Source organism: Ailuropoda melanoleuca, chromosome 8, assembly GCF_002007445.2.
Source record: "Ailuropoda melanoleuca isolate Jingjing chromosome 8, ASM200744v2, whole genome shotgun sequence".
Taxonomy (NCBI): domain Eukaryota; kingdom Metazoa; phylum Chordata; class Mammalia; order Carnivora; family Ursidae; genus Ailuropoda; species Ailuropoda melanoleuca.
In genome coordinates this window covers 46,635,575-46,657,279 of record NC_048225.1, presented here as the reverse complement: position 1 = coordinate 46,657,279, position 21,705 = coordinate 46,635,575, and the positions used below count along the sequence as shown (strand labels likewise).

The following is a 21,705-nucleotide window of genomic DNA, read 5'->3' as shown; positions in this document are numbered from 1 at the left end:
CGAATCCCGCTAGGTCCTGGTCCCTTCTTCCAGGATACGCCCCCTTTCTTCTCCCAGCTCGGGGTAGCCCGCTTCAGGCCCAGCTTCCACACCCCCTTCCGTCTTCACCGCGCTACCAACCCCCTTTGCCCAGCTTCCACTCCTCCTTCCAGTCACCCTGCTGAACCCCGATTGGAGGGGCGCTACCACCCCTTCCTGGGATCCCTACGCTGCCCCCAAAACCAACTTTATAGACTGTGCCACTACTCCACCGGTCAGAGAACATTCGCCAAACCCTGTCTCTACCCACAGCTTGACGAAAATGGTAGTTCCCGAAAACTCACAGAATGCAGTGTTCAATCTCCACCCTCGGCGGCGCCTTCTTCTGATTGGCTGTGAGGAACCACTGCCAAAGCGTCACTTCCGGCGGAAAAGGACGCGGGAGATTCGATTGGAAGGCGCCTGGCTCGTCGCTAAGTCCCAAGAGTCTGCACCACCGAGCGCTTCCCGGGCAGGCCTCGGTCTTCTGCCTCAGGTGAGGAGCTGTGGGAAGAGATTCTCGCGGCGCGCAAAGGGCGAGACTCCTAACGAGGTCCTCAGTATCGTTACAAATGAGAACTAGAGCATTCTGTGTTGTTTTTTTCAGGAGTTAGGCTTTTCTGTAAGAGGATCCTGAGTAAAGAGGAAAAAGGTCAGTCATTTAAATTTTAGGCGGTGCTGTTGATAGAGTTCAGCGAGCGTTTACTCAGCATTTACTAAGCTATCGAGCTAGATGTGGGTGAGCGTGTGGAACCGGTAATACAAAGAGGAAAAGTACTACTACAGCTTTTGAGGTGCTCAGAGATAGGGATTTAACAGGCTATGCCGGGTACGGCGCGCTGAAAAGGGGTCTTTTCCAAACTGCTTTGATGGCCTAGAGAGAAAAGTGCTTATCAGTGTGCTCAAACCGAAAACTTAAAAGCTTTCTTGATTCCTTCCTTATCTCATATTCAGCTAGTCATTACCAGCCTCTTGAATATCTCGAATCCACACACAATTCTCGCCACTTTTAACACCAAGACTGCTACATAGGTAGGTGGCCAGGCTACATGATAAGTCGCAGATCTGATCAGGGCACGCCCCATTTAAAACCTTTCCTTGCCTCCTGTTTGCCCTCAGGTTTAAATCTAAACTCCTTCACATATTTTAACAGGGCCCTTCTTGTCTAGGCTTTTCCTACCTCTCCAGCTTTGTTTTTCACCACTCTAGCCCTAGGCTCCAGCCCTATGAAATGTTGAGTTCCTCAAGTGCACTAACCCACCTCATCTCCATACCTCTTCTAACCCCATCCCCACTTTGGCCAATTCTTACTGCTTCCGTAACATTCACTTTATTAAGACTTTTAAGTCAGAAAGCCTTTCCTGACTTGCAAGACTGGGTCACAAAGTACCCAGTAGTCATTCTGCAAATAGTTTTAAGTGCCTCCCTTTGCCAAGAATTACCAGGTACTGGGATTACAATGGTGAACAAGTTAGATTCCTCACCAAATAGAACTTAAACCTTTGCCTTGCTTTTTGACGGATGGAGTTAAGGATAACAGGTTAGGTTGGTCTGGGATGGCCTCTCTGAGGTCTTAAAACACAAAATTCAGCCAAGTAAATTTAAAGATCTAATTAGCTTTATTAAATGATCCCGGTAGCATGCTACCTAGGAAGTAGAAGGAAGCTCCGAAGAGTTGTACAAAATAGAAGGTTTTTATAGGAAAGAGGGTGGGGTGAGAAAGTTATTAGCAAAAGAAAGGGTTGTTCCAAGCAAGGTCACTTTCCCTCTGGGGAAAGAGTGGCGAGTCTTATGCTGATTACCTTTGATAAGATGGAGAGAGCTCTTGGTGGCCTTGATCCAGAAAATCTCTTACTGAACATTTAAGACAATTTTTTCTGAGGGAGGTTGAAGACTGCAATTAGATTAGGTATTAAGCGCCGGTTTGGGGACTCTGCCTAAATGACTCCATTTGGGGCCTGTGGTTTTCTTTCTAACAGAGGAGTTGACAGCGTAAGGCCTAAAAGATGAGACTGATCCAGCCATGCAATAGAGAAAAGGAAGAACATTCCAGAATGGATAGGTTGTACAAAGGCCCTAAGGCAGGAAAGAGCTTGGCATCTGAGTGTTCAAGAACTTAAGGGAAGACTAGTGCTGCTTGGAACATATTCAGAAAGGACAGGTCGTGAGATGGGCCTTGAGAGATAAGCTGGGACAAGATCACACAGTAAAGAGGTTAAAGCAGCCGCAGAAGCAACAGGTGATTAAGATGGTGGCAAAATATATGGGTGGAAATGGATGGTGGTTTTAAGATACAGAAATAGATCCAAGGACATACAGATGGGAATAATGTGGGACTTGAGGGGAAAAGGAATGAAAGATAATTCCTAGGTATCTGACCTGACTTAACTGGTTGAAGAGTAGTACCATTTGCCGAGATGGAGAAAACTGTAAGAAAAGAAAGTGGTATTTGTCTGATTGGACCAGGGGCCCCCAGATGTGGGGCAATGATCAGGTAGAAACCAGTGGCACAGGCAGTGAAAGGATTCACCCAAAGTGGCACGAAGGAGATAAAAGTTTATTGAATACACCACAAGGGAGTGGCAGGCAGAACAGCAAAGGAGAGACCATCTGCCAAGAGAGTGAGTGGGGCTGTATTTAAAGGGGGGAAGGCGGGACACCTGGGTGGCTCAGTGGGTTAAGTGTCTGCTTTCAGCTCAGGTCATGATCCTAGCGTCCTGGGATCAAGTTCCATGTTGGTCTCCTTGCTCAGCAGGGAGCCTGCTTCTCCCTCTGCTTCTGCTGTTCCCCTTGTTTGTGCTCTCTTTCTCTGACAGATAAATAAATAAAATCTTTTAAAAAATGAATAAAGGGGGAAGATGAGGAGGTGTAGCAACGTATGGAATTTTCCCTTTTTGGTAACTGTTCCTGGTTGTAAGTAGCCCGTTGGTCTGTTAGGGCCTATGGATATTTTGAGGTAGGTGGCCTAATGGGCGTGTCTGTATTCAGCCGGGTGGTCACTGTGGGCCCTTTTGCCTTGCTCTTCATTCAGCTGCTCAAGCCTGTTGTTCTAAAAGCAGTCTCTACAAAGAAGTTTAAGAGGAAACTAAGAATTCAAGTTTTTTACCTATTACAACTTGAGATGTCTATGAGACATCAAAATAGTTGGCTGTCCATAACTGTCCCCTCCATGTGGAAGTCTGGAGCTTGCAGATATTTTATGTACCTTTGTGTCACTTCCTAGTAGTTACACATTGTCTTAGCCAACAGTTTATAAATGCCCTGAACACAAGAGCCTGTGTTTTCTATCTTTAACTCTATCCTCCCCATCCCTAAAATACTATGCCATCTACCACAAATTCAACGGACAAACTGTGTTGTACTAAGAGTTTCTTTGGTGATTCTTGGGGTTTCTGTGGTTATTGTTAGGGTTTATTTTATTTTAAATAGGCTCCACACCCAACATGGGGTTTGAACTCGTGACCCTGAGATGAAGGTCACGTGCTCTACAGACTGAGCCAGCCAGCTGCCCCTTCTTGGATAGTGTTTTAAAAGTATTTTTCACCAATATTTCTCCAGATAAAAGAGGGTTTTTTTTTTTTTGTTTAATTTTCTGTCTCCTGCCTTCTCATCCCTTTCTAGAATTTTCTGTTAATGTCAGTAAGTCATTTCTCAAGGACTTGTTATAAGTACTTTTAGAAAAATTAGAAAAAGTATGCACCCTTGAGAGTGACCATTAGGTAGTTTTAAGTGAACAACTTAAAATAGTTGAGGCCTCTTGGCCTGTATAATATGAAACAGGAAATCTGAGAGCAAGAAGCTGACAGATTTTCTTGCACAGCAAGAACAGTTTTGGGAGTATAAAGACTGCCCCAAGATAGCATTCAGACTATTTTTTTTAATGATTTTTTATTATATTATGTTAGTCACCATACAGTACATCCCCGGTTTCCGATGTAAAGTTCGATGATTCCTTAGTTGCGTATAACACCCAGTGCACCATGCAATACGTGCCCTCCTTACTACCCATCACTGGTCTATCCCATTCCCCCACCCACCTCCCCTCTGAGGCACTCAGTTTGTTTCTCATAGTCCATAGTCTCCCCTCATGATGAAGACTATTTTAAAAAGCAATTGAAACCCAGCAGATTCAGGAAAAGCTCTTTACTTCCCCCCCACACCCCCATAACAACCTAAAAAGAATTTAGATAGAAGACCTCATTCAAGAAGAGAGCTATCACCACACATATCTACATTGTGATATATAGTAAAGTAAAATAGAAAGGAGAAACCTAGCAAGGCTGGTTCAAAGTCCTTTCATTCCCATTGTTTCTTAATGGCCCAGCAATCATTTGTTTACCAAACATTTACCCTTTTTTACTTTTTTCTGAGGATTGCATGCCTTCCCTTGGAAGTCCTGTACCCCTACCCACTTCTACTTAGTTTGGGATGACATATGTACCTTAATTTGCCTGACTGTCTTTGGAATTTTCAGGTCTGTGTGGATTCCCTGTTAGGTACACATGCTATTATATTTGATTTTCTTGTTAACTGTCTCATGTCATTTTGATTCTTAGTGGAGCTAAAAGCACCTTGAAGAGGACAGGAATTCTTGTCCTCAGCAATGTTGAACAGTTAAGTTTTTCTCTATGATCGAACATTTAATAAGAATCATTCTAGATTTTCTAGTCTAGCCCAGAGGAGAAAAAAATTACATCAGTGTGTATACATATAGGGGCATGGTTTTTCATATTAAGGCGACTTTTAGGAAATTGGTAGTGAAGGAGTTTAGCTAAAAGGTCCCCAGATACTAGAGCAAAGATTTACAGTTATCTGAAAGAGACTGTGATGTTCTCAGGCTTTATGATTTAACTATAACCACATTAATCACAAGTGTTGTTCACCATCACACAGCCTCAGTGGCTAGGCCAGTGATTTTCAAGTGTGGGCAACATAAGCACAAATTCCCATGCAAATTCTCAGGCCCTCGTCCCAGATTTACTGAATCAAACTCGAGTTGGGGTCCCGAAGTCTGTTTTATCAGGCCCTCCAGGTGATTTTGATGCACACTAAAGTTTGAGAACCACTTGGCAAGTATGAAAATGATGGTAATGAATGAGTTATGTATCTGGGCCCATTGACAAAACCGTCTCTAGAGAGAAAAGGATGCATCAGCTGTATTAGACTGATTCCGTTAAAATATTTGATTCACCTAACGCCCCTTCTTGAAGCAACTTTATCTTTATAATTTGGCTTAACATATCATTATACCCAAAAGAAAATGTGGGTTTAAGATGTGTCCCTTCGGGGTGCCTGGGTGGCTCGGTTGAGCAACTGCCTTCAGTTCAGGTCATGATCCTGGAGTCCCAGGATGAGTCCCGCATCAGGCTCCCAGCTCAGCGGGGCATCTGCTTCTCCCTCTGACCCTCTTCCCTCTCATGCTCTTTCGCAATCTCTCTCTCTCAAATAAATAAATAAAATCTTAAAAAAAAAAAAAAAAGATGTGTCCCTTCCTTGTGACTAATTTTTCATGGTAAATTAGTAAAGCATCTTTGGATATGGTTTAGATACCCATATAGCTTGATTAGAAAGAAAGCAAGTATTCTATGTTAAATACTGGACCCCAAGTATTTTAATAAATCTAAGTCAGAGTCTTCTTCATTCTTGGACATTCCTGGGAAATCTTCTGGGACTTCAAAAGCCCCCTGAGGCCCTAATTAGTTCCCATCAACCTATCAGAACATACACATTTCTCCCCCTCTATCTCAATCTTCTTGTTTCTATTTTTATGCGTGAGACATTGAGAGGACCCAAGGTTTTCTTTGTATTTCTGAGTTGTCTACCTTGTATTTTTATTATATTTATTGATTTTTAAAGTATAAACGTAATACATTTTCAAAATACTTTAAACATAAAGAAAATAAATATCACCTTCAATCTGACAACCCTGTGAAAATAGTTTTCAAAAAAAGATTGTGTATTTGCCTAACTATTCTCCCTCCTCCAAGCTAAGACTAGATAGTCCCCTTATTATATTTTCTTATGGGATTATGTACATTTATAGAATTTGCCACATTGTCAGTTAAATTTTTTATGTGATTATTGTCCATTTTGCCCATCACTTATCCTCAATACCTGGTATTTAGCAGCTGCACAATAAGTAACTGATAAATAGAATTGGAATATGATTTACTGGCTGTGATGGAGCTGAAAAAATTAAATGCTTTATCACCATCCTTCCCAATAAAATCAAGAAGAAAAATAAATTGCAAGAGATACCCTATAGGAAATTGTTCCCAAGTCCATTGTAAGGTTTTCGTAACTTTGGTATTTACTTGTTCGTGATGCTTCATTCAGTTCTCCATCAAACATGAATTCGCCATGCTACAAGTCAAGCAGTAGAGAGAGAAACTAAATGACAAGTGTCATAAACAAAATACTATGAAAACAGCAAAAAGAATAACAGTGACGGCCTGAAAGGATCTTACTGGATTTTTGTCCACCAGAAAATTAATAAGATGCCTTTTTCCATTTTCTGGGGCTTACCAGGTGAAACACAAATAGTAAAAATAGTTTACTGACCTTTTTCATTTTAGTTCTCAAATTGGCCATTAAGTTGTAAATACTGTAGTTTTTTAAGACATACTTACTTGATCCACTAGAGGGCAATAGACCCTTAAAGACAATTTAACCAACTTTAAAAATATAGCAATTAGTGCTTGCACAATTAATTTAGAAATGAATCCCAAATATTTCCGCTTGTGTTTTTCATTTGTTGGTGAGCTGTCTGCCCAACTGGACAGTAAGCATCTTATTTTTCATTGTTTCCCCTACAACATTTAGCACAGTATTCTAGTTATCTTTAAGGTTTAATCCATTTCGTAAAGTTTGAATTTTGCAAAAGTTCTGTAAAGAGTATGATTTGATAAATGCCCATATAGTTGTGGTACAAAATAAAATTTTATTTTAGAGCCCTAAAGAAGATAGTCTCTGCTCATTATATGACCTCAATTAAGGGGGGGAAATGGAAATGAGGATATAATGCAAATGATTAAGTTTTAAATAAGGTACTATATATGAAACTACTCTGTGCCCTGTGATGTATATACAAATATAAGATTATTTTGTGATTTGGTAAAATTGTGTTATATATTTAATGGTATATGGTAAAACCAGCTTGGGAAGAAGAAAGCTGAAGATCAGGATGGAAGTTAACAGCTGAAGTTCAGATCAAGTTTTTGAGCTTGGCCTTGGGGATATAATGAGGTGGTCCTTCTAAGATCTTACCCTGTTCCAGGAGAAAACATTAAACAGCTAAGTTTATTATGATGTGATAAGTGGCAAGTTAAAAAGTAGGGTCCTTTACCAGGGAAAGCTTCCTGGAGAAGAAGGCCCCTAAGAAGACTTCTTAAAGAAGAATAAGGATTAGCCAGGAAAGTAAAGTAACATTTTAGACAGAGGAAGAAGGAAAAGAAGCAAAGGCAGAGAAATGTAAAACATATTGTAGTAGGGAAGAGAACAAGGGATGCAACTCAGATTATTTTTTGTGTTCTCTTAAGCATAAATTACTAACACGTGAAGAATGAGAGAGAACCAAGAAAAAAGGCATTAAGGAGAATAAAATCAAATGGAGATGACTAGACAAAACAAATGGTCAGATCTCTTTGTTAATAGTGGAAGACTTTTTAAAGTGGTCTTTAAATTAAAAAGGAAGGAAATCCTATTATGTTGCATATACCTACTCTGATAAAATTTTTTCTTAAATTGCAAAATTCTGCTTATAGTTTTTTATTCAGTGAATATTGATTAAGAACATACTTTGTGCTATGCACTGGGGTATATAGTAGAACACAAGATAGACCACATGCCTTTCTTCAAGGAACTTTCAGACTAGTAGGGGTAGAACAAACAAAAATAAGATGATATATGCATTTTCATGGTTGGATATATCACAAGCAGGATTAGTACTATGAAGGAATAAAATGGGTGATGTCATAAAAACTAAGAGGAAAGGTGTGTCTACTTAAGATAAAATGGGGCTCTCTGAGGGGTTATATTAGAGTTATAGATAGAAGGATGAGAATGAGCCAACTATTTGAAGAATACTCTAGGCAAAGAGAAAAGCACAAAATCCTGAGAAGAGAAATTAGTGTGTTAGAGGAGCAGAAAGAAGGCTAGCATGCATTGAAGTGCAGAGATTAAGCAGGAGAGTGTTAAAAGGTGAGGTGGGGAGGTGGGGCTAGATGACCAAGAGCCTCATAGGCCATTGTAAGGAACTGAGGCTTCATTCTAAATAGCAAAATTTTAAGCAGGTAAGAAACGACATTTTTCAGGTAGGGAGCTTTGCCCAACCCTTCAAAGCTCATAGGTAGGTGTACTGCCATGTTGTACCCTTCCCCAAACTGGATTTTAGAGGAGATATAGAGGGAGGAAGATGCCTTTGCACCTACATTCCATCATTTGTTGTGTTGGAAAGAAACGAGGTTAGAAGCACTAGAGCAGTATTTTGTGGCCTTCTTGTCTTCCCCTTGTATTCCATTCACCTACTCTACTCTGTCCTTAGAGATTGCCATGTGACCTAGATGACAACCAAATTTGGGAATACGTATCTTCTTACAGTAGAACCTTACTAGTCATGTATCCTAAGGGTCCCAAAACAAATATGACAACAAAGAATTAGGATTAGTTTTTTTATTTTTTCTATGTTCCCTTTAATAACATAGGTCAGTGATTTATATAAATCCCTTTATGTTTCTTCTTTGCAAGTTTTCATCTTACTGCCTAGGTGGTAAGATTTAATTTTCACAGAAATGTTTTGATTGATAGAATTGGCATCGTTTTAGATTTCCCTTCTATAGTCACCACATTTCTACATTTATGTCTTCCTTAGGAAGAGCTATATCTAAGATTCTATTGTGATTTTTAGACTAACTTCCACTTTGTTTGATTTTGCCAGTCACAGGAACAGTCTCACCCATTTTCAGAAATTGAAACCTTTGCCATGTGTTTACAAATGAAAAATGTATTGATATAGTTCTGTCTTAAACATGTACAGAGACTTTTATTTCAGAGCATTTATATTATGCTATACATAAGCTAATCAATTTTTTAAATTTTGATGGACCAACATTTGACTTTTTAAAAAGAAGTTTAAAAAGAAGAGAACATTGCTGTTGTTCTGCTTCTGTTAGTGTTTTATACAAGGATCTGAAAGCACTTTGTACTCTCTTTTGACCATGTAACATTTTTAGTTTTCTGTTTGCAGAATCAGAATTGTCTTTTTTTTTCTTTAAGTTGTATAAAAATATGTACACTGAAATCTAATAAAGTGATTTTTTTTCCAGCCTAAAAGAACCATTACCCAATTTAGGTTCTTTAAAAGAATCACGTAAGTTTATTTAAGTTCCTTCCTGTTAATGGAAGAAACAAGTTTTAGAGCTCTTCTAAAGATGTGAAAAGGGCTAAATGGTATCATTCCTGAAATACAGGGATGCAGCATTTATTCAAAAACAGAATGTTTGAGCTACCTGTTTTAAATCTTATTTTGTTACTATTAATACTTTCAATTAGGCAGAAAAATAAAATGAGTTTTCCAGTATCTTGACACTTATCACAGAAAACATCTATTCACTTTACAGTGGAGGCTAAGTTGTTTTCCTAAGAAATGAGTTATGTACATACAATTAAAGATTTGCCATTCATCCCGTGGCTATTTTGTTTTGCAGGCCACAGTGAGAACATATGAATAGAGGAAGAAAATTTCTTCTGGCCTCAGTTCTTGCTCTCCAGAATTCCAGTTTTATATATCCTTCATGTCAGAAGTGCTTGTCTCGGATAATCCTGGTCTCCAAAAGGTAAAAGTAAAGTCTGTAAGCATGAGAGAGGAAATACATGTGTACACTGTAGATTTCCTACAGCTCAGGGGCAGATAAGGATTAAATTCACCGGGGCGCCTGGGTGGCACAGTCGTTAAGCGTCTGCCTTCGGCTCAGGGCGTGATCCTGGCGTTCCGGGCGCGAGCCCCACATCAGGCTCCTCCGCTAGGAGCCTGCTTCTTCCTCTTCCACTCCCCCTGCTTGTGTTCCCTCTCTCGCTGGCTGTCTCTGTCAAATAAATAAATAAATCTTTTTTAAAAAAAGGAGTAAATTCACCATACCAGATGTCATCCCAAGAACGGAAAGGAGACTAACTTTGCTGGAGTGTTTAGGGAAAGGACTTGATGAACTGGGACTACAGGTGGGAAGGGGACACATGATTTGTTGTGGGAGCCAGAGCATTGGCCTTCAGGCTGGACAGAGGGACAGCAGTAGGGAGAGTTGCCAAATTCAGATCTCTCTGAGGGAGGTAGAACAGTTAGTGTATGTTTCTGTCTCTGTCTTTTCTGCCCTCAAGTCCTGAACAAGACTCTAGCTACTCTTCCTTCATCTTGTGCTGACTCTGAAGAAAGTCTCTTAAGTCTCCTTGGAAGTTTTGGGTCCACACAGACCTACTGGTGCCTGATCACCTTCGGGTCCCAGGCCCTGCACATGGATCTGCACAGGAAGAACCACAGGAGGAGGAGGCACCAAGCACGGAGGCCCAGCTCCAGTGTGCATCTCAGGAGACCCACCCTTTCCCAGAGAATGAAGATGACCCAGAGTCCAGGGACAAAGGATCACTGTCAAAACCACTCATTACTGAAATAGAATCACAGGTGTTCTCAGAAAAACTCGCCACCAGCTTGAACCTCTACATTTGAAGCTACTTCTGAAGTTCACAGCACTTTAGAGCAGCAACAGAGAAATCCCGAAGTGGAGAGACTGAGACAGTCCCCTGCCCAGGGGAAACATTTCAGGTGATTGTCACCCATAAGAAAACTCCCACAGGGAAGGAAGACCATAAGTGTAGTGAATGTAGCAAAGTCTTCATTTATAACTCATGCCTTATAATCCATCAGAGAATTCATTCTGGGAGAAAACCCTTTAAGTGTAGCAACTGTGGGAAAACCTTCAACCAGAGCTCAAACCTCATTCAGTATCAGAGGATTCATACAGGAGGAAAACCCTACAAATGTCATGAATGAGTATAGGAAGTCCTTCAAATGGAGTGCTCATCTTGTTCAGCATCAGAAGATTCATTGAGAAGAGGAAGCCCTATGAGTGTGATGGCACTGGGAAGACCTTCAGTCAGAGTTCATATCTAAGTCAGCGTCCGAGAGTTCAGTGGAGAGATGTAAAGAATGTGGAAAGCCTACAGGTGGAGTTCAGAGCTCCTTAGACATCAGAAAATTCGTTCCAGAGAAGAGTCTGCCCAATGTGCTGATGGTGAAAACACCTCCAGACAGAATTGTACTTTTGTTTAATCAGTTGTAGAACTAGATTACATAAAAATTATAAATTCCTTTAAAAAAACAAAACCACCATATACCAGGACAGATTCTCTTGGGCTTGTTCTTTAAATCCATAATACAATTGTGTGGTAATCCTCTAGTGCCAAAGGGAGGTTTCAGGTTACCTCCAAGTCTCTGTTAAGTACCTACTTAGTCCACTTGTGGGATATCCCCCGAATGGTGTAGGGTGTTTTTGTTTGTTTATTATTTGTTTATTTTCACATGATACCTAGATTATTTTGCTAAATAAATAAATTCCTTCAGAACAGGGACTGTTAGAGAAATCTCTGTATCTTTCAGCAGCTTGACTCATAATACTTTATTGTGGTGCTAAGGGTTAGGCCAACTATACCTGAAAGTCTAAGGTTCTTGGTTTTGTAAAGAACAAGTCAGGGTTAGGGTTGGAGTTCCTTAAGAATACTTTCTCTCTGGGGTGCCTGGGTGGCTCAGTCAGTTAAGCATCTGACTTTGGTTCAGGTCATGATCTCAGGGTCCTGAGATGGAGGCCTCCTACAGGCTTCGTGCTCAACGGGGATTTTTGCTTGTCCCTCTGCCCCTCCCCCCACTTGTGCTCATGTGCATTCTCTCTCTGTCTTTCTCTCTCTCTCTCTCTCTCTCTCAAATAAATAAATAAGAATACTTGGGGCACCTTGGTGGCTCAGTAGGTTAAATGTCCAACTATTGGTTTCAGCTCAGGTCATGGAGGGAGTATGAGTTTCTCTCTCCTCCTCTGCCCCTCCCCCCACTTGCAGGCACGCAGGCGCTCTCTCTCGCAAATAAATAAATAAATAAATCTTTACTAAAAAATACTTTCTGGGGCGCCTGGGTGGCACAGCGGTTAAGCGTCTGCCTTCGGCTCAGGGCGTCATCTCGGCATTACGGGATCGAGCCCCACATCAGGCTCTTCCTCTATGAGCCTGCTTCTTCCTCTCCCGCTCCCCCTGCTTGTGCTCCCTCTCTCGCTGGCTGTCTCTATCTCTATCGAATAAATAAATAAAATCTTTAAAAAAATAAATAAATAAAATTAAAAAAATAAAAAATACTTTCTCTCTGCCTAGAGGAGAGAATATATAGTTATAGTAAGTACTTGGTAGTATATAAGTAAGAATAGTCTGCCAGCAATATTCTTAGTCAAGTTCACATTTAATGGAGAGGGATTAGCAGTTCCAGCCCCTGTCTAGACTAAGGGATCTTTCTAGTAGTTATCACTGTTCTTTTATTGAGCCATTCTCTCAAGCATTCATTTGTAAACTCAAAAACACCCTGCTTGTGTTATTCATCATTAAATCTGTGTTATTCATCATTAAATCCTCAGCATGCAGTCCAAAGGTCTAGTTCATAGAAAATACACAGAAAATGTTTGTTAAGTAAGTGAATAAATGACAATATGAAAGTGCTTATAAGTATACTTAACTGCAGTATATCATGGTGATTAAAAAGCACAATTCCCTGAAGCCAAATTCCCAACCCTGTCACTTGAATTATCTGGGTTTCAAAATGGGGAAGGTGATATCTGCCTCATAGGGTTATAAGGATCTAATGAGTTAATGTACACAAAATGCTTAGAACATTGTATGGTACATAATCAGTAGTCTATACATGTGAAATATTTTTAAAACTGTTTTGTTTTTGTTTTTTACCAAGTCATTTCTTATCAAGATAATCTGCAACAAAAATTTAGGTTGAACAATATTGCCATTGTTGCCTCTTTAGCCTGGTAGTAACAATAGATAACATTAATGAATGTTTACCATATGCTAAGCACTATGCTGAGAGCTTTATATCTTTTAATACAATAGCCCCATGAGTGATGCTGTTATTGATGCCAGCCTTCAAAGGAGAAAAATAAAGCTTAGAAAACTTAAGTAACACGCCCCAAATCACACAGCTAGCTAGTTAGTGGCAGGAACATTCAAGCCTAAACAATCTGGCTGCTGTCTACATTCATAATCACTATATTACCTTCAAATTAACAGTGGAATTTGTATCCAGAATGACATCACTGCCTCCTCTCTTTCCCAGAGCTTAAGATGCCCTGGATAAGGGAGCTCTGACTGAACAATTTAGGTATACAACAGATTGAGCAAAGAAGGAATTATGAGGATCCAGCTGTACTTATTAAGTCAGACTTTAAAGAAATTTGCAAACTATAAAACAATGCCACTCTCTTGACACTAATTTTTTTTATTTTGTAACACATAATTATTTTTCATAAAAGTAAGGTTTTTTTGGTTAACCATGCAATGAATCTGTTATATGAGTGAATTAATAAATATTTTTTATATTTCTCAATTTCTTATTTTCATTTGATTTCTAATATTCAGTTAAAAATATAGGTAGGTATTAGCCACATAGACAAAAGCTCTCTGGTATTCTCAGTAGTTTTTAAGAGTAAAAAGGGTCCTGAGGACAAAAAATTTGAAAACTGCTATTCTGTAACAAATGACATTTTGGAAAGTAGGGGTGCCTCTAGAAATTAAATCAGAGGACTGTGATTTGAATGTTTTCTCTACCCTGGCTTCTCGAAATGTGGTCTGAGAACAGCTGTATGTATCAGCACCATCGGGGAGCTTATTTGAAATGTAGAATCTTGGGCCTTGTCCCAAACTTAATGAATCAGAATCTTTATTTTAACAAAGTAATCAAGGTATTTACCCCCGTTTACAAATGGAGCATTTGAGGTGAATTTTATGATCCCAATCTAAGGATTTCAATTCCTATTCTGCAGTTTTTTCCTCAGTGATGTCTTATGAGAACTATAAGAACTATAAGGCTAATAATGAACTATCTTGCAAGTAGAGAGTACCAGTGATAATCTAACAAAAACTAGGTTTGTTAGTGCATATACACCCTAAATTATATATATTTTAATATGTATATATTATTATAATATTTAACATACTATGTATAATCCAAGAGGAATAAAGTTGGATTAAAATAAATAAATGTTAGTATGGAGTAATTAGTCTAGAGCTTTTTAAACTTTAATACGCACACAAATCACCTGAGTTGCTTGAAAACATTTGTAAACTGCAAAATGCTGATACGTATTTTTCTAAGATTTGCTAAGAGCTTTACATTAGACCTGAATGCCTTCTTAATACATAAGGGTAAGGTTAGATGAATGGATTGGCATGGAGCCATTTTCAATGTGGCAAAAAATAATAATAATTAGCACAGATTTAGCGATGGTGAATCAGTAACTTATACAAAGGATTAACTCTTTGTTCGAAGTAGTCACCTTGTGAGCTGTGGATTTTAGGCTCCCCCTAGTGGCTTTCTGCAGTAATCAGAATTATACAACTATCTCTACCATTTTCTATTGCATTTTGCCACTCATTTTTAAGCCAGATCATTAGGGACATGAAGGAAGAATAAAGTCCTGGAATTAACCATTATCATAAGATGTATTAAGAGGTCAGTTTTCTAAATTAAGAACATGAAAAATGGGTATCAGAGTTATAAGACATTGCAGACAACTAGAAAGGAGAGAAACACTAAGTAGAAGTGACAGTAATCATCACAGTATTTAATATAATTACAAGGAAGAAGCAGACTGACACTTATTAATTTGGCAAGATCTGCACTAGATCCTTCCTGACTTTTTTTCCTTTTCTTTTTTTTTTTAAGAGTTTATTGAGAGAGAGAGTGTGTGTACATGCATGTGCATGTGCAGAGTGGTGGGAGGGAGGGACAAAGGGAGAGGGAAAGAGAAAATCTCACTCCCTGCTGATCCCGGAGCCTGACCTGGGGGTGGATCTCACCACCCAGAGATCATAACTTGAGCTGAAATCAAGAGTCCCACACTCAGTTGACTGAGCCACCCAGGTGCCCCTCTTTATTTCTTTCTTATACTTTGTCACATTTAATTCTTTAACCTCGTTTGTTTGTTTGTTTGTTTTACAGATTAGAAAATCAAGGTTTAAGTAATTCGTAACCATTCCAAGATCAGACCATTAGTACGGAACAGTAGAGTTACAGTTGACCACAGTAGTTTTTGACAAGAAAGCCTTTGGCCATAATCATAATCCCTTTAAAAAGATGTTTCACACCTAATTTCAGTAACCTAATAAATTCTCAGCATATCCCAAAGAATTAAAGAAAGTACAGGTTATTCTTATATTGGTGAGAAAAAGAAAACTAGGTACTTTGTATATAAATATTTATTGAATGTTTCAAGATTATTCATTATTCTCTTAACAGATACTGTTCTCTTAACAAAAGATAAACACTAAACATCAGGTCTTCTGTTGGTGTGGTCCTCATTTCGTTGTTTACTTTGCCCCCCAATTCCAGACTATAATAAGCCTCAATTTGTTAATTGTAATTTAGCTACCTAAAGAATATCTTTCTTCCTCCTTTCCCTCTCTCTCTCTCCCTCTCTCATGCGCAGTTCTTCATTATTTTTTTCCTTTTTTTAAGTAGGCTCCTTGCCCATTGTGGGGCTCAGACTCACTACCCTGAGATCTAGAGTTGCATGCTCTACCGGCTGAGCCAGCCAGGCTCTCTTTCTTCAGTTTTCTATCAATTTGGTGCTATTTCATTTAAGTCAGTAAAAGTAGTTGTTATGAATAGAGAAGATGAAAAGATGCTGACCTGAAATGATTTAAGAATATGTTATATAAGTAAATTTGTACACAAAATGTAATTTTTAATCTTTACTTTTCCAGATTTATTTTCCATAGTATAAAAAAAGATTAGTAAACATCTCTATAGGTTTTTTTTTTCTCCACTCTTCCAGGTCTCATTGTCCAAAATGTGGCTCTACTGGTAAAGCTGAAAATGCCAGTTACAGATACAAACTTTCCTTAAAAGTTGCAGAATCAAACAAATTATTTGGCATTACTGTATTTGGAAGCTGCTTAGATGCATTTTTTGGTCTTACAGCCACTGGTTTGCACAGGTAAAAATATTTAAAGCATTTTTTTTCCTAGCTACTCCTTTAGTATATCAGGAGAATTTGAAGATACATGTTTCTAAGGTAATATGCATTTAGTTGAAAGATAATCACTTGACCTCAAATCATTGGTTGCTTTAAAAGATAATCAAATAAATAGAAAGGTATTTATTTCCTGATTACATATTGTGATGATATTAAACCAAGCTCCTTTTATTCAGGGCAACTAAGCTGTCCTAAAAATATTAGTTTACAATACTCTTAATCCAGATTAGAGGAATATAGGATAAGAAAGTTAAATTGTTTCAAACTAAGGGATTATCCAAACCAAGGTTAGCTTTCAAGTAGCCAAAGTCCCTTAAGATGGAAGAAGCATTGAGGGAATATTTGTATGTCAGAGGTTGAAAATTTGTCATTTCTCTCACTTGCATTGCAACTTCCTCTGCATAGTTTGACCTATGAAGGTGTCCTGAGATGTAAGAATGATACAAGCAATTAAAACTTTTTCTTCCCTTCCATCTTCTACTCTCTCCTTCCGTAATCACTTGACAGAAGAAATCTCTTGTCTGTTTCCTTGTAGTTGAGAGCCAAGTGGATTACCAAAGGAGGAAAGACTTCCCTCTGCTTTGAGGGCTAAAGATCCCACTGCTATTGCTATTGCCACTTTTGGAATAAATGCTGGGCCTGACTACTAGAGAGGCATCTACTTTATACACACTTGATCATTTTTTACTTTCTAAGCTATTGGAAACTAGAGAGAGCAAAATGCCTACCTTTTTAAGTCTTTTTTTTTTTTCTATATATAACTCAAAAGGTTTATGCTGCATTTTCAAACTAATTGTATTTTTTTTGTGGCAAGTTAAAATTTCAAAGCTTTTTTCTTCACATTTTTAATTTTCTTTCCAATCAAGGTACATTCAGGATCCTAATGAAATTTCAGAAACACTGGACAGTGATGCAATTCGGAACCTATTAACTAAAGCAGTTGAAATTTGCTTTGTTGGACAAAGCTTTATTTTTGGAGTGACGGTAATTGAGACTAGCTTTCTTTTTAGTATTTTGTTAACATTTCCATTGTAATAAAATAATTTGAATTTTCTGAATAGTCTTTAGGAGTCAAAAATGTGAAGGTCTGTAGAAGCACTTTAAACTATGTAAAAATAGGCTAAATGTGATCTGTTAAAACACCATGTGTGACAGCCTCCTCTTTCAAAAGTGAGAAGAGCCCAATTCAAATTCTTTCAGAGCTTTACAAATCTAAATTTATTTTAAAGTCAGAATAATTAGATATTTTGTTTTGATATTTGGTGTTTATTTCACTCTCCAAATTTTGTTTAAATTCTGTGGTAAAACTTTTATCAACTCTTTATCAGTTTGAGTCTATCATCTGTAAAAGGAGGAGAGAACTAACATGGAAAGCAAAGTATCTGAGTATTGGTTACTCTAAGAACAGGTGGGAAGGAAGGTCTTAAATAATTACAGAAGTGATTGTAGAAGTTATAAGAATATACTGACTCTGAAGGAATAATCGTTTTCTGTCTCATCTATGCTAAATGGAACAAATGGAAATTTTGCCCACACTTGAGTCAAGGTTTCAAAATAGAATAGAACATTCTACAGCTGAACCCTGAGAAAAACTCAAAGTAACAATGAAATCAGGAGCTACAGAGCTTTTTGTTCTTGTTGTTGCTGCTGCTGCTGCTATTAAAATCTTAGATGGTTTTTGTTCTTTTTTTAGTGAGTGTGAACTTTTCCTTAAACATTCAAAGTTTCTGGATTCTATTGAGAAATATAATAGTAGGTACTATTGAGCAACTGCTGTTTGCTTAGCACTGCAGTTTTCCTTTTGTTATTGATAATAAAGTAGTCCTGCATATTTATCCTTATTTTATACATGAGAGAACTAAGGTTCAGAGAAGTTAAATAATTTGTCCAAAGCCCCAACACTGGTAAATGTTAGAACCAATCTCTTTACTCCAAGGTTTATTTCTATTACTTATGCTACTCTACCTGTAACACTATAGGAATTGAAATTATAGGGGTAGGAGTTATAACTGTGTCTCTTTTAACCCTGTTTCACCTTTGAGTCAAAGGAAGAAATTTTTGTTCTCATTTAAATTCATTTACTTCTTTCACAGAATTTTGGAAACCGACATGGACAAGGTTCAGATTCCAATAACTTCTTAAAGCAATGCTCTGACCACAAGAGAGAAGTTACAGCATTAGTAGCTTGCCAGATTGTTCTACCAGACCCAGGTGTTTCAGGCCTCTCTGTCATTGACTATTTCCATCAGCTCTTGCAGCTTTCTGATTTCAGGAAACTTGATAGTGGCTCCCAGGCATCAAATAGCCACTTACTTGCTTCAGAACACACAAATAGTGATCTCAGCAACATCTGTGGCCCTGACAGCAGTTCTTGTTTTTTCAAGTCCCATAGCAGAGATAATTTTTCAGGATTCTGGCAGGCATCACTTGAACTCACTTCCATTCTTTCAAACCTAACAAATGATGATATTTCAGCTTCAGAACAAAGGAAGGCCATTGGTACTCTTCACCAGAACAGAAAGTGCATCTCTTTTGTGGAGGCCCCGGGTTCCAGTAGCTGCCATGATGCCTTTCAGGGTTCTTGGAGCCTTGTTTCATACATGGATAAAAAGAGTACAGCACAGAAGTTGGGTGAAGAACTTGGCTTACAAGCTTATCAGCCCATTGCAGTCCATACCAATCATGAAATCAGAGTTACTGACTCTAATTTTTTCCCTTTGAAAATGCAAGAGCCCCTGGAGTCAAATAATAAAAAATCCTTCCACGATGCAGTGGAAATTAAAAATAGGTATTCCCCACGTGAGATAACATGTCACCAGTATCATGAGTTAGATAACCCTGCTAGCCTTCAGGAGAGATCTACATGTTGTCTACCTTCATCACTCAGACTTGAAGAGATAGCTGGTGGTTCCCAGGACTGTGACCCTGAGATTTGGGATGATCTGCCATTCTCTGAAAGCCTGAATGAGTTTCTGGCAGTTGTCGAAAGTGAAATTGCTATAACCCAGACAGATGCCAGTAGTAGGAAATGTCATCTAGATCATGACATCAATAGATTACATGCAGACCACAGCAGGTTATCTGTGACTTCCCAGAGAACTACTGGAGCCATGCACACACCGCCTATAGCTTTAAGATCATCTCAAGCAACTGTCAAAGCAAGCTGTAGCAAAGATAACTTCCTTTCCCACTGTGAAGCAAATCCAAGTCCTAGTGTTCAGGAGTCACAGTCAAATAACGCAGCAGAGGCTGTCTCTATAAGTAGGAATGGAAGTGATATTTCTGAATATTTTCCACCAAATACTTATCTGTCAGCTCTATTTCCATCTTCAAAAGGTTCAGGAACAACAGGTACTCTTAAGTCTACCAGAATTCCACCACATAGGGCTAAAATTTCATTTAGGAGCAATACTTCAGAGAGTGACCATTCTTATCTCAATAGCAAATATTTCAAAAGATGTGGGGAAAAATCACTTTCAGAAATGAGTGAAAAGTTGGTAACTTTGTGTTCAAGGAGCTATAATAATATTTCTGACCTTTGCAACTTAGAAAATAAACATTATAGGTGGCCAAAGAACCAAGGTGACAGTTTTAGAATCTGCAGGAAACTTACATATCCTTTAGATGCACTTTGCAGTAGTCCAAATAGACGTACAAATACACTGAAAGAAATGCCTTGTGGACATATCAACAATAACTTAACACAGAACTATTCTGGTCATGAAGGTAGCTACAATGCTTCTGCTGATCTCTTTGACGATAGTGCTAAAGAAATGGACATTACAACAGAAATTACCAAAAAGTCACAGGATATTTTGTTACAGTGGGGAAACTCTTTGGCAGAAAGTCTTCATACAGAATCAGATTTCTCACTGAGATCACTTCCTGAGAATTCCAGCCACTTTTCACAAAAGTTTTCTTTGCAAAGCATAGCTGCCTCTGTGTATCCAAGAACATGTTCTTCTCCACCTCATTTTCAGGCAGATTCAGAATATGATTTGGGAGATAGCCAAGACTTTGTTCCATGTTCACAGTCAACTCCAGTTGCAGGATTCCACCAAACAAGAACTCATGGGATGGAAGGAGCTTTCAAAAACTTACTTGCCTTTTATTCGGATCTTGATGTTAACTGTAAAAAAAGAAGGCTTTCCTCTGAAACTGATGTGCAACAAGCCACCCCTAGCTGTCCAAACAGTGTGAAGACACCTAGCCAGAAATTCAGGAGCCCTGTTAAACCTGGTATTCCACAACCAGAGGTTTTCAACAATAGTCCTATTGCTGAGTGCTCTGAAACTGATAATGAATGGGTCCCTCCTACTACAAAAAAAGTATTTCCTTCAGAAATGCTTGGATTCCAAGCCAGGGGTCTAAGGAAATGCTCTGCTGCCTGTGATTCTCCTGATCAAAAAGAGTTACCAAGAAAGAAACTGAAATGTGTCAAACGAAGAAGTTCAGGCTGGCTTTCCAAAGAGTCAGTTTTGGGACTTGGTTCTTGTTCAGAAGTCCAGTGTTGCTTTCCATTTTCAGAAAATTGCCCACCTTCCATGCCTGAGTCTAAAAGTGGTTGGTCTCCTGAATTATTTTCATAAAAAGTCAACCTGAACCCAATTGCTAAGCTTTTAAATGTAGGTCCGTTGGGAAATCTTCGCCTCCTGTGGTATGGAAAGCAATCTTGATTTTTGAAAACTTGAACAGAAGCAGATAGAAAATAGGCATTGTTTGCTTTTTAAAATGTAAAGCCGTTGTTTTTTCCCCAGTGTTTTGTCCACTCGTTCAAATACTTTGGCACTTTATCTTATTGTTGATTGTCCTTGAGTAATATTGTTAATTTTGCTTGTTAGAAGTATTTGTTAAGATCACATGTACATTCAGAAATAAAGCTTTTGCAAAGCAAAACTTAAAGTCTAAATTGTTATGCCCAGCTCAGAAATGCCTGCTATGTATTAGGGCCAATTGCTGTGCTGAATTTGTGATACAAAGCTACGAGATCAGTGATCAAAAGATTTTAGTCTGCTGGGTAAGACAGACATATAATAGACAATTTCAGTACAATGCAGTAAATGCAATGATAGAGTTTTTTAATGGGTACTAAAACATTTATGTTGCTATGGGAGCATGGTAGAGAATCAACCCAGCAATATCTATGGGCTGGGGATAAGAAAGGTAAATAAAAACTGTTTAGAGTTAAATGTGAAACTGTCGGTTATTTTATTTAGTATTTATTGAATGGTTACTGCATACCAGGCACTGGGCTAGGTGCTAAGAACTCAAAAATGAAAATCAAGCCATTCTGTCAAGAAACTCATGGCCTAGTGTAAACAACTAGCAAGCATCTCTTAAGTTCTATGAAAGGAGATAAGCTTGAACAGCTTAGAGGAGCAAAAATGGGTAGTTTATA

At 38.5% G+C, this 21,705-nt stretch overlaps 1 protein-coding gene across 3 annotated transcripts; it reads left to right on the top strand.

Annotated features, from left to right (window-relative positions):
* The first annotated feature begins 376 nt into the window (after positions 1-376).
* On the top strand, positions 377-21,483 carry DDIAS (DNA damage induced apoptosis suppressor). 3 transcript variants are annotated; one of them, XM_034666251.1, is made up of 6 exons: positions 444-514; positions 626-670; positions 9,723-9,851; positions 16,107-16,268; positions 17,174-17,291; positions 18,401-21,483. In XM_034666251.1, exons 3-6 carry the CDS (start codon positions 9,739-9,741, stop codon positions 20,894-20,896), a joined length of 2,889 nt encoding a protein of 962 aa, XP_034522142.1. In that variant the 5' UTR covers positions 444-514; positions 626-670; positions 9,723-9,738; the 3' UTR covers positions 20,897-21,483. The 3 variants fall into 3 exon arrangements, with proteins under 3 accessions (XP_034522141.1, XP_034522143.1, XP_034522142.1); XM_034666250.1 differs by lacking the exon at positions 626-670 and having other exon boundaries at positions 377-514; XM_034666252.1 differs by lacking the exons at positions 626-670; positions 16,107-16,268 and having other exon boundaries at positions 377-514.
* Positions 21,484-21,705: the final 222 nt, after the last annotated feature.

Bases quoted from the DNA above. Each gene is read 5' to 3' on its own strand.
- DDIAS (XM_034666250.1), top strand. From the start codon at position 9,739: ATGAATAGAGGAAGAAAATTTCTTCTGGCCTCAGTTCTTGCTCTCCAG. The intron at 16,269-17,173 runs GTAAAAATATTT...TTTCCAATCAAG, and splicing joins ACAGCCACTGGTTTGCACAG to GTACATTCAGGATCCTAATG. The intron at 17,292-18,400 runs GTAATTGAGACT...CTTCTTTCACAG, and splicing joins GCTTTATTTTTGGAGTGACG to AATTTTGGAAACCGACATGG.